At 41.3% G+C, this 14,560-nt stretch overlaps 1 protein-coding gene across 1 annotated transcript; it reads left to right on the plus strand.

Annotated features, from left to right (window-relative positions):
• Positions 1-3,480: 3,480 nt before the first annotated feature.
• Positions 3,481-11,054, plus strand: CCNB1IP1 (cyclin B1 interacting protein 1). The gene is made up of 3 exons (XM_004609519.3): positions 3,481-3,777; positions 7,220-7,553; positions 10,852-11,054. Exons 1-3 carry the CDS (start codon positions 3,481-3,483, stop codon positions 11,052-11,054), a joined length of 834 nt encoding a protein of 277 aa, XP_004609576.1.
• The last annotated feature ends 3,506 nt before the right edge of the window (positions 11,055-14,560 follow it).

The following is a 14,560-nucleotide window of genomic DNA, read 5'->3' on the forward strand; positions in this document are numbered from 1 at the left end:
ATTAAATGAATGAGGTACTTAAATCTACTTAGATCATATTATGCATTGTTCAGATCCTATTATGCAATGCCTATTATACATTGCATATTATACATATTATACAACTGTCATTTGACAGTTCTGACACAACTTTATCTTTTTGTGTGTATAGATTGGGTCACACCCAATGGCACTCAGGGGGCCATATGTAGAGCTGGGGAATGAACTATGGTGGGCCCTGAGCAAAGCAAACACCTTATCCACTGAATTCCTTTCTGACTCCTTGTTTTTTGTTTTTGTGTCACTCCTGACACTATGCATGGGTGGGGGTTACTCATGGTGGTGCTGGGAGATGATATAGTGCCAGGCATAGAACCGAGGCCAACGACACGCAAATTATGAATTTCAACCCATTGATCTATTGCTCTGATCCAGTTTACTTTTTTTTTTAACTTAAGAAACATTAAGTTAAAAACAATTTATAGAGCATTATGCATAAGATTCTTTTTCTGTGGAAACATCTTACATTCTATAAGATGTCATCTGAAAGTATGACCTCGCCTCAAATAATAGGGATATTGTTTCCAGAATTGTTCTTCGAGTGATATGAGTGATCTTGCAAACCTATATTTTCTGACTTTATTATATTGTATTATTAAAAAGTAATTTTAATAAACCTTTGTGAAACAGGTTTATTTTCTTTATTTGTGCAAATGTGGGAACCTTCATGTTTCCTCAAAGAGTGAGCATGCATCTGGGGGTAAATTCAGTAAATATACATAATTCAAAGTAACCAACACATGAAATAAATTTTCAGGTTTTTTTTTTTTAGGAATTAATTTCCCAAAACTAAATCTAATTCTGAGTCTCACTTTTTTCCCACCTGGAACTCTTACATATTTTGGATATATAATAATGACGATAGTAGTTTTCTTTTATGGGAAGATTGAAGAGGTTTGGTATACACATGAATCTAAACATTCAGTTTTGTAATTTTATGGTTAATGGCTAAAGTGCTGCGACAAAGTTTATTGCTATTATTTTGGTTTATGGGCCACACCAGGCAGAGCTCAGGAATCACTTCTGGCAGGGCGCAGGGAGACTATATAGGGTGCCAGGGATGGAACCCAGGTTGGCTGTGTGCAAAGAAAATGCCTTACCTGCCTGCTCTCCTATCTCTACCGCCCCCAATTCTATTATTTTCTATTTTTAATCTTTGGTGTTTGGGTCATACCCAGTAGTGCTTGGGAGCTACTCCCAATTCAGGATTGCTCTTAGCAATGCTCATGGGAACATGCAGTGCTGAGTATCAACCTGGGTCCTATGTGTGCAAAGCATCTATTTGGACTCTGAGATCTCTCTCTGGTCCAAAATTCTATTAATTATTTTTTTTTTGGAGGGTGCAAGGACATACCCTATGGTGCACAAATCTGGGATCAAATCTTTGGCCTTTGGTAGGCAAAGCAAACACTAACCTGTGAAACTATTTAACCAGTTATTTTATTTATTTGCATGCCGAAGATATTGAGATGTATGTAAACTAATATAGTACTTAGATGTGGATTCCAGTCAGACTGGGTTCAAAATATTCCTCCGTCACAACTAACTACACCACCTTGGCAAGTTTCTTCTCTGATCTCAGAGATCACTCCTGGTGTGCTCAGAGGTCCATGTGGGATATTGTAGATGGGACCCAGGTCGGCCACGTACAAGGCAAGTGCGTTACTCCCCGTACTGTCAATCCGATCACCTTGGCAAGTTTCCTAACAGGTAGTGTCATGGCGTGGTTTTTTTTTTTTTTTTTTTGTTATGGCGTTTTTATATCTTAGAAGAGGATAATAATAGTACCTGATGTGAAGAATTAGTACTTGGCTTTGAAGATAAAATCAAATAATAAATGTGAGGCATTGCTAAGCATACTGTAGGAAATGTTCAAGAGATGCTAGCCATCCTATCAGAATCCATGTGTGTGGTTAGCTTAGAATTTTTACTATCTAGCAATTTCTGAGGTTTGTATAATAGGTTGTCAGAACCCTTTTATTCCTTTGTTTTGGGGATGAGGGAAGATCCTCCCAAGCGGTGCTCAGGAGGTCTTGAGGTCCCGGCTAGTGATTCAATGTGAGGAACAAAGGAGGTGGTGCTGGGAATATCTGGGTCACCTGGAGGTGCTTGTGGGTGCCTCTATGGCTGTACCCAGTGATGCTCAGGGGGCAACATGGCTCTGGGGATCAAAGTAGGAGTGACTGCAGCATGTGCCTTTACCCTATACTCTTATCTAGACCTTGTCCCCCTATTGTGCAGAAACCCTATTGTGTAGAAACCCTGCGGGATTCGAGCCTTTACAGCCTGAGCCTCATGGACAAACTCTTGCCCAAGATGCTGCACGGCGAGACTCCTGCTAAGCCATTACCCGGCAGGCCCTGCAGCGACTCATGCCAAGCCATTACCCGGCAGGCTTTGCGGCGACTCGCGCATGCGCCCCGGCATCAGGAGCACGCGACGGCCATCCCGTCCCCTCGGCGCCTCGTGTCGGCCTCCGTGTTTTCCCGCGCTTTTCCACGAGCCCCCAGGTTAGAGATTCCATCTGTGTTATACGAGTTGTTATTCTCTCTAGAGGGTGTTGTGACCTGGGAAGTTCCCGTGAGATGAAATCTCAGACACGCGAGGGGAGTAGCCGACGCAGTTTCGTCTTTCAGCACGCACAGTCCCCCTCCCCCCCGGCGTGATTTGTGTCTCCTGGGCCCGTGACCCCGTGGGAGGTTTCAGACACCCCAGGTCCGGCTGCCGGGGCCCCACTTACCAGTGAATGGTCTCAGCGGGAACCTCGGGAACGACGGTGCTCTCTGACCACGACCACACTCAGGACAGAAGTCGCCGGGGCGGGAGCGATAGTCCAGCGGGGAGGGCGTTTGCCTTCACGGGACTGACCTGGGTTCGATTCGCGATCCCATATGGGCCCCTGAACAACCCCAGGAGTAACTGCTGAGGTCAGAGTCAGGTTGGACCCCCTGAGCATCTCCGCGTGTGACCCAAAGAGTCAGTGTCCAAAGGTAATCAGTTTCCTTTGGTGCATAATTGATGTCAGTGACTCGTTTGGGACGATCCAGAACTTGACTGCCATAGTTTGGGCTAAGATAGTGAGAGCAGACACGCTGAGCGGAGAATAAACTGGACAAAAAGTGCTACATTTTCATTTCTAACCCCTGCTTTGAAGGATGGGTAGCTGGAAAGCGTACTGACGTTCCTAGGTCTGTGTCTTTTGCCCTTGACATAGTCTTTCACGGCTTTTGGAGTGGTCGGTGTCGGGGAGGTCGGTGTTGGTGGAGGGAAGGGCACTCGGTCCTCTGTGGATTCTGATCCATCACTACCAAAGTGGGAACGTGCCTGTTCTTTGTTCACAGCGAAGGGAGGTGTTCTTTATTCGTCACTTTGGTCTCCCCGTGCCCACCTCATCTCCTTTGACCTTGTCCTTTCCTCCCTTGTTAGGCGTCCTGACCTGCCATGTCGCTCTGTGAGGACATGCTGCTCTGCAATTACCGCAAGTGTCGCATCAAGCTCTCGGGCTACGCCTGGGTCACCGCCTGCTCGCACATCTTCTGCGACCAGCACGGCAGCGGGGAGTTCAGCCGCTCTCCCGCCGTCTGCCCGGCCTGCAATAGCACCCTCTCGGGAAAGCTGGACATTGTTCGCACAGAGCTCAGCCCGTCTGAGGAGTACAAAGCCATGGTCCTGGCAGGCCTGCGGCCAGAGATCGTGCTGGATATTAGCTCTCGGGCCCTGGCCTTCTGGACCTATCAGGTGAGTGCTCAGGCTAGTTTCTCTGGGCAGTGTATTCAGAGGATCATAAGGTGATCTTCTTTTTCCCTTTCAGTGTTTGTATTTACTGTTATTAATATATAAATGGTACTCCCTGCCAGGCTGTTTCCATTCGGGGAGCCCCAGAAGGAGGCGGGTGAGAACCCTTCCCACCCCAAGGGACCCAGCCCTGGCAGCTGACCTCCACTACTCAACTGCCACCACGGTCCAGGCCGCTTTCTGGACAGTGTGGTCCCAAAGCAGTTGCGCAACATATTATAAGACACTTAGACACTTCCTACCCATTTTCCATAATTACCATACCATATTTGATGGAGTTCAGACAGTAGGCGACAAATCATAGAGTTATATATATATATATGTAAATATACCTCTTGGAGAGCCTGGCAAGCTACTGAGAGGATCCCACTCCCATGGGCAGAGCCTGGCAAGCTACCCATGGCATATTTGATATACCAAAAACAGTAACGATAGGTCTTATTCCCCTGACCCTGAAAGAGCCTCAAATTGTTGAGAAAGATGAGTAAGGAGAGGCTGCTAAAGTCTCAGGGCTGGGAGGAATGGAGACATTACTGGTGCCCACTCAAGTAAATTGACAGACATCGGGATGACAGTGATACAGTGATACAGTGAATATATAAACAGTTCCTTTTGCACTGCGCTGCTGGGCCCAGGCACTGAACCATCCTGCCCGTCCTGCTGGATGAGCATCCCTCGGAGTGGTTCCCAGACCCCATATGATGTTTCTGCATTTATTTTAGTTATGGTGCTCACCAGGGTTATGGTGCTCAGTTCACTCGACCAGTAGTGCTTTTGTGGATTATGCTCCTCCAGTTACATTTGCACGTGTGTTTACTGGAGAGTTGCTTTCTTTAAAATTGTATTCCTCATGCGCATTCTGCTGTAGTGCTTGACTGGGTGGTGGTAGGGGTCATTGTGATACTCACATTGTATTCACTAGGCGTTGTTGTTCTTGCTCTGGTACTCTCACATCTTTATGGTTCTTGCTGAGGATTGCAAACCTCCACTCAGCGAGACACTCCCAATGATGCTCATCCAGCAGGGCCTGCCGGATGGGTCAGTGCCTGGGCCCAGCAGCGCAGTGCAAAAGGAACTGTTTATATATTGCACTGTAGCACTGTTGTGCCGCTGTTCATCAATTTGCTCGAGCGGGCACCAGTAACGCCTCCATTGTGAACTTGTTACTGTTTTTGGCATATTGAATACGCCACAGGTAGCTTGCCAGGCTCTGCCGTGCGGGGTTTATATATTAATAAAAGTAAATACACAGAAAGGGAAGGAGAAGAAAAGACACATATACCTTACAATACTCTGAATATGCTCCCCACTTTTTTTTTTTTAAGTTTTGGTGGTAGCACACACTTGGCTGTGGTATGGCCAGAAGTCATTTGTGGTGCTGGGCAATCACAGATGGCAGAGCTGCAATGATTGTGCTTGATGCATGGAGAGGGAACTCATGCCCTTGTTTAGCAAGTCAGACATTTGGAGCTACAGAGGTATTTCTCTGCACCCCTGAGATAAGTTTGTGAAGGATGTCAAACTTATGTTTAGATTCCTCGTGTTCTCAATATTTTAGTGGCAATTTTCTAGAGACTGTTAACAGTTTACTTGTTTTGTTGTCATCCCAACATGACTGCTTGCTTCCACAAGGCAACAAAAGAGAGAATTTCTAGTTAGACAAGGCCATTTAGTCTTACATCATGTACTCATGAAGTGGCATCTAGTTACTTGTTACAGTTCCTATTCATGTTTAGGAGCAGTCGATAAGTACGAGGACACAGAGATAAGAGGAGACTCTTATATAGACTTTACACTTGGAGTAGAGACCAATTATATGAAACATTATAAAGTCTCATACTTAAGGTTTAAGATTTTATTAAAGAAAAACCTTAGAACTACTTACTATCTGTGAAGATTAGACATATACTCATTTCTTGTGTTGATGCTAGAGTAGTGGTTTGAGAGTATTCCTCCATATTTTATTTTAGTCATTTTCAGACCTTGAGGAACATAAGCTACTAATTTTCTATAATAACCAGCCTCTTGTATTTGGTTGCTTTTTAATCTGGTTCAAGATATTGAAGTAAATCAGAGAGATGCAGATCAAAACAACTTTGAGATACCACTTCACACCACAGAGACTAGCACACATCCAAAAGAACAAAAGCAACCGCTGTTGGAGAGGATGTGGGGAGAAAGGGACCCTTCTTCACTGCTGGTGGGAATGCCGACTGGTTCAGCCCTTCTGGAAAACAATTTGGACGACACTCAAAAAATTAGATATTGAATTCCCATTTGACCCAGCAATACCACTGCTGGGAATATATCCCAGAGAGGCAAAAAAATACAATCGAAACAACATCTGCACATGTATGTTCATCGCAGCACTGTTTACAATAGCCAGAATCTGGAAAAAACCCGAATGCCCCAGAACGGATGACTGGTTGAGGAAACTTTGGTACATCTATACAATGGAATACTATGCAGCTGTTAGAAAAAAGGAGGTCAAGAATTTTGTAGTCAAGTGGATGGGCATGAAAAGTTTCATGCTGAGTGAAATGAGTCAGAAAGAGAGAGACAGACATAGAAAGATTGCACTCATCTATGGTATATAGAATAACAGAGTGGGAGACTAACACCCAAGAACTGTAGAAATAAGTACCAGGAGGTTGACTCCATGGCTTCGAGGCTGGCCTCACGTTCCGGGGAAAGGTCAACTCAGAGAAGCGATCACCAACTACATTGTAGTCGAAGGCCATGTGGGGGAAGGGAGTTGCGGGCTGAATGAGGGCTAGAGACTGAGCACAGCGGCCACTCAACACCTTTATTGCAAACCACAACAGCTAATTAGAGAGAGAAAACAGAAGGGAATGCCTTGCCACAGTGGCAGGGTGGGGTGGGGGGGAGATGGGATTGGGGAGGGTGGGAGGGACACTGGGTTTATGGGTGGTGGAGAATGGGCACTGGTGAAGGGATGGGTTCCCAAACTTTGTATGAGGGAAGTATGAGCACAAAAATGTATAAATCTGTAACTGTACCCTCACGGTGAATCTCTATTTAAAAATAAATAAATTAAAAAAAAAAAAGATATTGAAGTAATAATATGCTAGTACAAACATCTTTATTTTTGTGCAAGATTTGTATAAGGTTTATAATATTTAGTTTTGTACTTATTTAAATGTCTTTTTCTTTTTAGGACTGGGAGATATCTCAAACAGCCCTGGGTTTAATTCCAGCCACTGTTTGGAGACACTTTTGAGCACAGAGCTAGTAACTGCCCCTGAGCACCACAGGATGTGGCTCCAAAACCAAAAAAACAAAGCAGAAAAAAAAGACAAAAAGCAAACAAAACCCTTCAGAAATAAAAACCCTAAATCAAAAAACCTTTCTTTCTTTACAACAGGTACACCAGGAACGTCTATATCAAGAATACAATTTCAGTAAGGCTGAAGGCCATCTGAAACAGATGGAAAAGATTTATACTCAGCAGATACAAAGCAAGGATGTAGAACTGACCTCTATGAAAGGGGAGGTCACTTCTATGAAGAAAGTTCTAGAAGAGTACAAGAAAAAGTTCAGTGATATCTCTGAGAAACTTATGGAGCGGAATCGACAGTATCAGAAACTCCAAGGCCTGTATGATAGTCTTAGGCTGCGAAATATGACCATAGCTAATCAAGAAAGTAACATTGAACCAGCCATGATTACACAGTGTGGTGTTTTTGGCTTCCCAGTAGGTAAGCAAGAACATGTAATATCTGTTTTTTTTTTAAAATCGGTGATTTTTCACACTGTGCTCTGCGTAGTTCCAAATAATTACTGGGGACTTCAAGGGCTTAAACAGATTGTAGGGTCTCTGTTTTGCATTCTTTTTTTTTTTTCCTGCACCCTTATGGTCACTGTCACTGTCATCCATTGCTCATCGATTTGTTTGAGCGGACACCAGTAACATCTCTCATTGTAAGACTTATTGTTACTGTTTTTGGCATATCCAATACACACGGGTAGCTTGCCAGGCTCTGCTGTGAGGGCTCCATACTCTCCGTAGCTTGCCGGGCTCTTCGAGAGGCGTGGAGGAATCGAACACAGGTCAGCCACGTGAAAGGCAAACGCCCAACCACTGTGCTATCGCTCCAGCCCACACCCTTATATTTTTTCTTAATGTGCCCATCATTGATTATCTTTGCTTATGTTTAATTTAAACTTGAATATGAACACAGTAAACTTCTCCAAGATTAATTTGTAAGTTGTTCCCTTGAGTGTAAAGCTATTTAGTTTCAGTAATAATATTAGCTGCTGTTATTGTTTCCTTACTCAGTACTAGGCAATGTTATGATATTACATATATTCACATTATTTTATTTAAAATTTTATTTTTATAAAGTTGTTCACAGTAATTGATTACATTCAGTATTCCAACACCAATCCCACCACCATTACACCTTTCCACCACATTTTGAATTATTCCACCCTGATCCCCAAAGCTTGTCCCCAAAGGAGAACATAATAATTTGTATTGCCTGTTATGAATAATCCACTAAAGATGATCCAAAAAAGTTTTCTTAGAAGAAAGAGTATTCACATTATTTTACAAACTTTCTGAGGTAGGTATTTTCATTAATCTCTATTTTACAGAAGAGAAATTTGAAGCACAGAAAATTGAAGTAAATTGATCAAGGGCATTGAGCCATCTAGGCTCATAATTTTCATCATTTCCTACTTCCTCAGCATGGAATATTTCAGTTTCTCTCACATGGTAATTTTTAAGTGATTGTTAGTTGGTTCAGTCTATATTTATTCTTTCTCCAAATATTTATCAAGCATGATTCATGTGCCAGATTTCTGGGCGTGATTCTCCACAATGAGGACATAAATATTATCCAGTTCTGAGTCTTGTCCGCTGGAGGTTCTTCTTCATGGATAATACTGACCCTTCTCTGCTTGTTGGGTTCCTTGCCAGAGACCTTGAATTCATATCTTCCCTTTGTACTGTTCCCCCCTTTGTATTACTCCTGGCATAACAGAATATAATAAATTTTGCTCTGATAATAATATAAATCATTTTTGACATTCAGAAAATAAATTGTGTGCTGGCCTTTTCTAAATATTCATTTTTTCAACTTTATTGTAGACTGAGGAAAGATACGTGGAGCAGGAGTCAGTACAACTAATTATTAGAAAAGGCTTGAAGTAATGAGATGAAGATATTAGATATGAGAGTTGAAATAAGACCTGAGAGGATAGCTCAAAGGACTGGAGCTCATACTTTTTATGTGATCCCTAGCACCGTATGCTCATCTGAGCACTGAGGCTGGAGTAGCCCTGGAGAACTGCTGGGTGTCACCCTCCCTCCTAAAAAAATAATTGAAACCAAAAGTTTCTCCATAACTTTCAGTTAATCACATAATTTATTCAAAGTATCATTGTGTATGATTATATGTGGGTATTGTAGATATTCTTAAATTTTTACTTCTTTTTTTTGCGGGGGGGAGTACTCAGAAGGTATGGGGGCTATTCTTGGCAATTGTTAGCCACTAATCTGAACCAACATTTCAATGTGAAGGCTCAAATGTAGTGTTGCTTTGGCCTGTCTGGAGATTATTTGGGCCACTCTGGTGGTCCTCTGGGTCCTCCATGGCCACACTGGAAGATCCTTAAGGCAACTTCAGGACTACATACCCTGTGATGCTTGGGGCTAGTGCTGTGTGGTGCTGGGGATTGAACTGAGATCGGTGCATGCACCTTCACCTCTGTACTATCAGTCTGACCCTAGATGGACCTATTTTTTCCCTTATTACTATCCATATTTATTTTGAAGTATTTTATTATATTTTATTAGTTCTTAGTTCTTAGTTCTTTCCGAATATTCTTGAATATTAACCTTTTGTTCCTTTCTTGAATATTAACCTTTTGTTACCATTGTTGGCTTGAAGCAGATAAAGTAAGCATTCTACTTTAGTTACCTGGTCCTTTTAAGACTTGTAGAAATCTTTTGGTTGTTTGTTGCTGTTTGTTTTGAGCTACATCCAGCTGTACTCAGGACTTACTCCTGGCTCTGCACTCAGGGACCACTCCTGGTGTGCCTGGGGGACCATCTTGGGTGCCAGGGGTTGAACCCTGTTTGGCTGCATGTAAGACAAATACTGGGTCCTCTGTACTATCACTCCATCCCCAAAACTTGTAGAAGTTGGACCTGGAAAGCAAGTCCAAGAACTGGAGTGCATACTTCATTTATAACAACCTCAGGTTTTATCCTTGTTAGTGAATGGTCCCCTGAATGCTTAGGGGAGTGGCCCCTGAGCAACACTGGGTGTGACCCAAATCACTCAAAAATTTAATTACTTATAGAAGTCAGGGAAGAGATCAGTGAAGTTGTTAAATGCCGATTTAATCTGATCTACTGTTTTGAGTTTTCTTAAGGCTATGCTGATTGATCTTGGGTTACAGTATGTCCCAATTTTACTATAATATAGTTGTTTTCCTATAAAATATTTGTCATCTATTTTCTAGAATATTTGTCGTTATTTTATATTGCTTCTAAGCTACATCCAGTAATGTTTGGAGGTCTATTTCAGGTTAAGTGGTGAAAGGGCGTGGTTCTGGCCAAATATTTTGGGTGACCCCCAAGGTTCTGGGGATTGAGTCTTGGCCTCCAGCATGTAAAATGTGCTCCAGCCCTTTGAATTATCTACCTGGCCCTACAGTGTTTGTCTTTGAAAAAAATTATTAACAAATTCTAAACAAAAGACTTTACATACGCATATATGTATGATCTGATATGATTCCTTTGAAAAATTAATATGTTACAACCTAGTTGATAAATTTATTGTATCAAATTACTTTTGATGATGTCATTGGAAACTGTGTCACAAAAGAAAGGCACAGTGATAGGGACTATCAAAGTCTTTTCATGTGTGTTAGTCCATCTCATGGGAATTGAGGTCTGTTAAAATATGTATTTTTAATGTATCATTTTATTTCTAAAGATCTGTAAGAGAAGAAATGCTTAAATTTTTCGTTTTTCCTCTCCTTCAGGGAACAACACCAGGTTTCCTTTGGACAACACACCAGTACGAAATCGGGGTGGTGGAGATGGAGATTTTCAGTTCAGACCATTTTTTGTGGGTTCTCCCACAGCACCTGAACCCAGCAATGGCTTTTTCAGTTTTGCCTCCCCAAGTCATGAATTAGAGCAGCAGCAAGGCTCTAGCAGGGCGTGTAAAGTAAAAAGAATTTAGCTTACTTTACGGAATGTTTCTCTTTTCACTTTCAGTGATGTCATTTAGCAAAAAAAGATCTTTATTCTTGAATAGTAGTTACAAATCTGTCTATGCTATAAAATGTTTGAAGTTGTCTTCACATTTCAACTTATAATAAAATCAGTGGCAGTAGAGGATTTTTTTTCCTATTTCCATTATGTAAAGCTTGACCAATATATTAAACTCAACTTCATTGTAATTGAGAAAATGGTTGTTTTTTTTCTAGTAGTGAAAAGACTACAATATTATTGGGTATTTTGTAGACCACTATTTGTTTCTCTTATTGATCTATGTGTTTACATGTAAAAATCAATTCTGTTATATGTCTTTATCTCAATTTGTATTCTGGAATTTGTGCATATTTGTAAATTTATGCTCATTGCTATTTTGTCCATTTTACTAGTGTGTTTATGCTAAGATTTTGGTCTCAGGAAATTGCAGTTGTATCTGTGACTTATTTGGACTTATAGATTTATACCTTTGTAACTTCTTGTATCTTCCCTATATTAACTTGTTTGGAGGCTTATTATTGCTGTGTAAATGAAAGTACAATTTTCAGTTTTGATTTAAAATTTGTGTGTGCACATGGTGTTGGGGATCACAACAGGCCATTATAAAAATGAGGCTTATGTTCTACCACCCAACCACATCCCTGGAGAGAATACAGTTTTGTGTATGTATTTTCAGTGTCAGTATCTTCTTTAAAATAATTCACATTGATAAAACTACTTTGTAAATTGGACTTTTGGTATTTGTCTTAAAATAAAATTACATCTTTATCCTTTTGCTAGTTGTGGCCTTGAATTTATTTAGATAAGTACATCTATTGAAATAAATGCAGTAGGTTTTTGACCTTAAGAAATCATAGTAAAACCTTTTTGATTCAGACACTTACCTATTTTCCGTCATTAGGTGTTTCTGACTTATCACCAATAATTTATTTAAAACAGTCAAGATAAATGGGAAAAACATTATTAAGTAGCTTTATGTCCTGTTAAGCATGACTTAAAAGCATACTGAACATAATTGTTTGTGTTACAGATTTTTTATTCGTTTATTTTATTTTATTTTTTTTAATTTTTATTATATCACCATGTGGAAAGATACGCAGTTTTTAGGTTTATGTCTCAGTTATACAATATTCAAACACGATCCCTTCACCAGTGCCCATATTCCACCACCAGAATCCCCAGTATACCCCTGCCCCCACCCCCCACTGTATAACTGATGAATTTCACTTCATTTTCTCTTTACCTTGATTACGTTCCATATTGCAAAACAAAACTCACTACTGTTGTTGGAGTTTCCCCCGAAGAAAGACAGACTTACTAAGGAAGCATTTGATAATTGGTTTTCCATTAAAAGATTGTATGTTTTCAGTTTTTAGAAAAGGTCGCGCGGCCACACTAGCGGCCGCGCGGTTCGGATGTGTTCCAGTCCCGCACCCCGGAGCCGTGTTAGTTGCTGCTCAGTGTCGCCAGGGCTCCATTTGGAGAAGGAGTCCCAGCTGTACCTCCTCCGCCTGGATCCCTGGTGTTGTTGGCCCGGGTTCCGGTCCGGAGCATTTCTCCGGCCGCGTTGCTCACCAGACTGCCTGGCCTCTTCTCTTTTATTCGTTTATTGCTTATGTGACAAGTTTGAACTTTCTAGGTCTTTGCTTCATTATCTGGGTTTTTGCTTCAATAGATGTTTGAAATTTCTTTGCTTCAATGAGTGTTTGAAGTTATTATTACAACTTTTCCTTACTATTAAATTTTATTATTTGATCATAATCATTTCATATTATTATGAAATTAGCTCTTTGGGTCACACCCAGCGATGCACAGAGGTTACTCCTGGCTCATGAACTCAGGAATTACTCCTGGTGGTGCTCCGGGACCATATGGAATGCTGGGACTTTAATCCGGGTCTGCCTCGTGCAAGGCAAAGGCCCTACCCACTGTGCTATTGCTCCAGCCTGAAAATGATTTATTGAGGCATACTGTAGCACTGTCATCCTGTTGTTCATCGATTTGCTTGATCAGGCACCAGTAACGTCTCCATGTGAGACTTGTTGTTACTGTTTTTGGCATATGAAATACACCATGATAGCTTGCCAGGCTCTGCTGTGTGGGCAGGATACTCTCAGTAGCTTGCCAGGCTCTCTGAGAGGCATGGAGGAATTGAACCTGGGTCAGCTTCATGTAAGGCAAACGTCCTATCTGCTGTACTATAAATATTCTTCAAGAGTATTTTTTACTGTGTCCCAAGTTGAGATGAGAAAGAGGATGAAAACCTTGGCTTAAATGTTTTAAAGCAACCTTAAAAACTTAGTCATTTCACAGTTAGTAACATAGACGTTTTATAGAGCAAACTATTTTCCTTCCCTGTTCAGTTTTAAATGTCATAATGATTGAAGGAAGTTTTGTGTATGTTTTAAGATTTCTGTCTTTAGGGGGCTGGAGCAATAGCACAGTGGGTAGGGCGTTTGCTTTGCATGAGGCCAACCTGGGTTTGATTCCCAGCATCCCATTTGGTCCTCTGAGCATTGCCTGTGGTAATTCCTGAGTGCAGAGCCAGGAGTAACCCCTGTGCATTGATGGGTGTGACCCAAGAAGCAAAAAAAAAAAAAAAAAAAAAAAGATTTCTGTCTTTAACCTTTCCTTCTTTTGCTTAGTTACTGAATCAGTTTGAATTATAGGTTATACCTGAAATTAAAAATTAAAGAGAAACCTTTTTAGGAATGTTAAATGTTACATTACAATTTTTTTTTTAAAATTTAAGAGTTAATGCATTCATGGGGCCGGAGCGATAGCACAGCGGGTAGGGCATTTGCCTTGCACGTGGCCGACCTGGGTTCGATCCTCGGCATCCCATATGGTTCCCCAAGCACTGCCAGGAGTAATTCCTGAGTGCAAAGCCAGGAGTAACCCCTGAGCATCGCTGGGTGTGACCCAAAAAGCAAAAGAAAAAAAAAAAGAGTTAATGCATTCACAAGGTACAGATTTGAAAGGTACAGAAAAAGCACATTTCTATCCTGGGATTCATTGGAATCTCAAACTGAAAGAAGCCTGCTGGAGAAGCCCATTTTCTCTTGAAAGGAATCTTAGGCTCTTCCCAGGCCTAAGGAATCTTAGGCTCATCCTAGGCTCTTTCCAGGCTGGAGAAGTTTATGTTCTTTCTTTTTTTAGTAGATAACTCTCTCCACTCTCTTCCTCTGCAAAGTTTTCTGAATGGAACCGTTAACTTCACTAAGTAAATGGAAGCAACACCTCCCCCAAACAGAAAAGGCACAGAGCGAAAGGTTCCTTTTTACACTGTCCCCCAGCCACTGATTTATTTTCTTTTAAAATAATTATAGTTACTGGTTTCTAATTTAAGAGATCGTGTATTTGAAATCCAAGTTTAATTTAAAAATGGTTTAGGTAATATGTGCACACATTCAAAAGAGTACATAGTACAAAGAATCTTTTTTCTCTTTCAGCGCCTTTGTTTTCCCCTTCTTA

This window comes from Sorex araneus, chromosome 3 (assembly GCF_027595985.1).
Source record: "Sorex araneus isolate mSorAra2 chromosome 3, mSorAra2.pri, whole genome shotgun sequence".
In the NCBI taxonomy this organism is placed as follows: Eukaryota; Metazoa; Chordata; class Mammalia; order Eulipotyphla; family Soricidae; genus Sorex; species Sorex araneus.

Excerpts from the sequence above, each read along its gene's own strand:
- CCNB1IP1 (XM_004609519.3), top strand. The coding sequence starts at position 3,481 with ATGTCGCTCTGTGAGGACATGCTGCTCTGCAATTACCGCAAGTGTCGC. Across the intron at positions 3,778-7,219 it reads TGGCCTTCTGGACCTATCAG|GTACACCAGGAACGTCTATA; the intron begins GTGAGTGCTCAG and ends TCTTTACAACAG. Across the intron at positions 7,554-10,851 it reads TGTTTTTGGCTTCCCAGTAG|GGAACAACACCAGGTTTCCT; the intron begins GTAAGCAAGAAC and ends CCTCTCCTTCAG.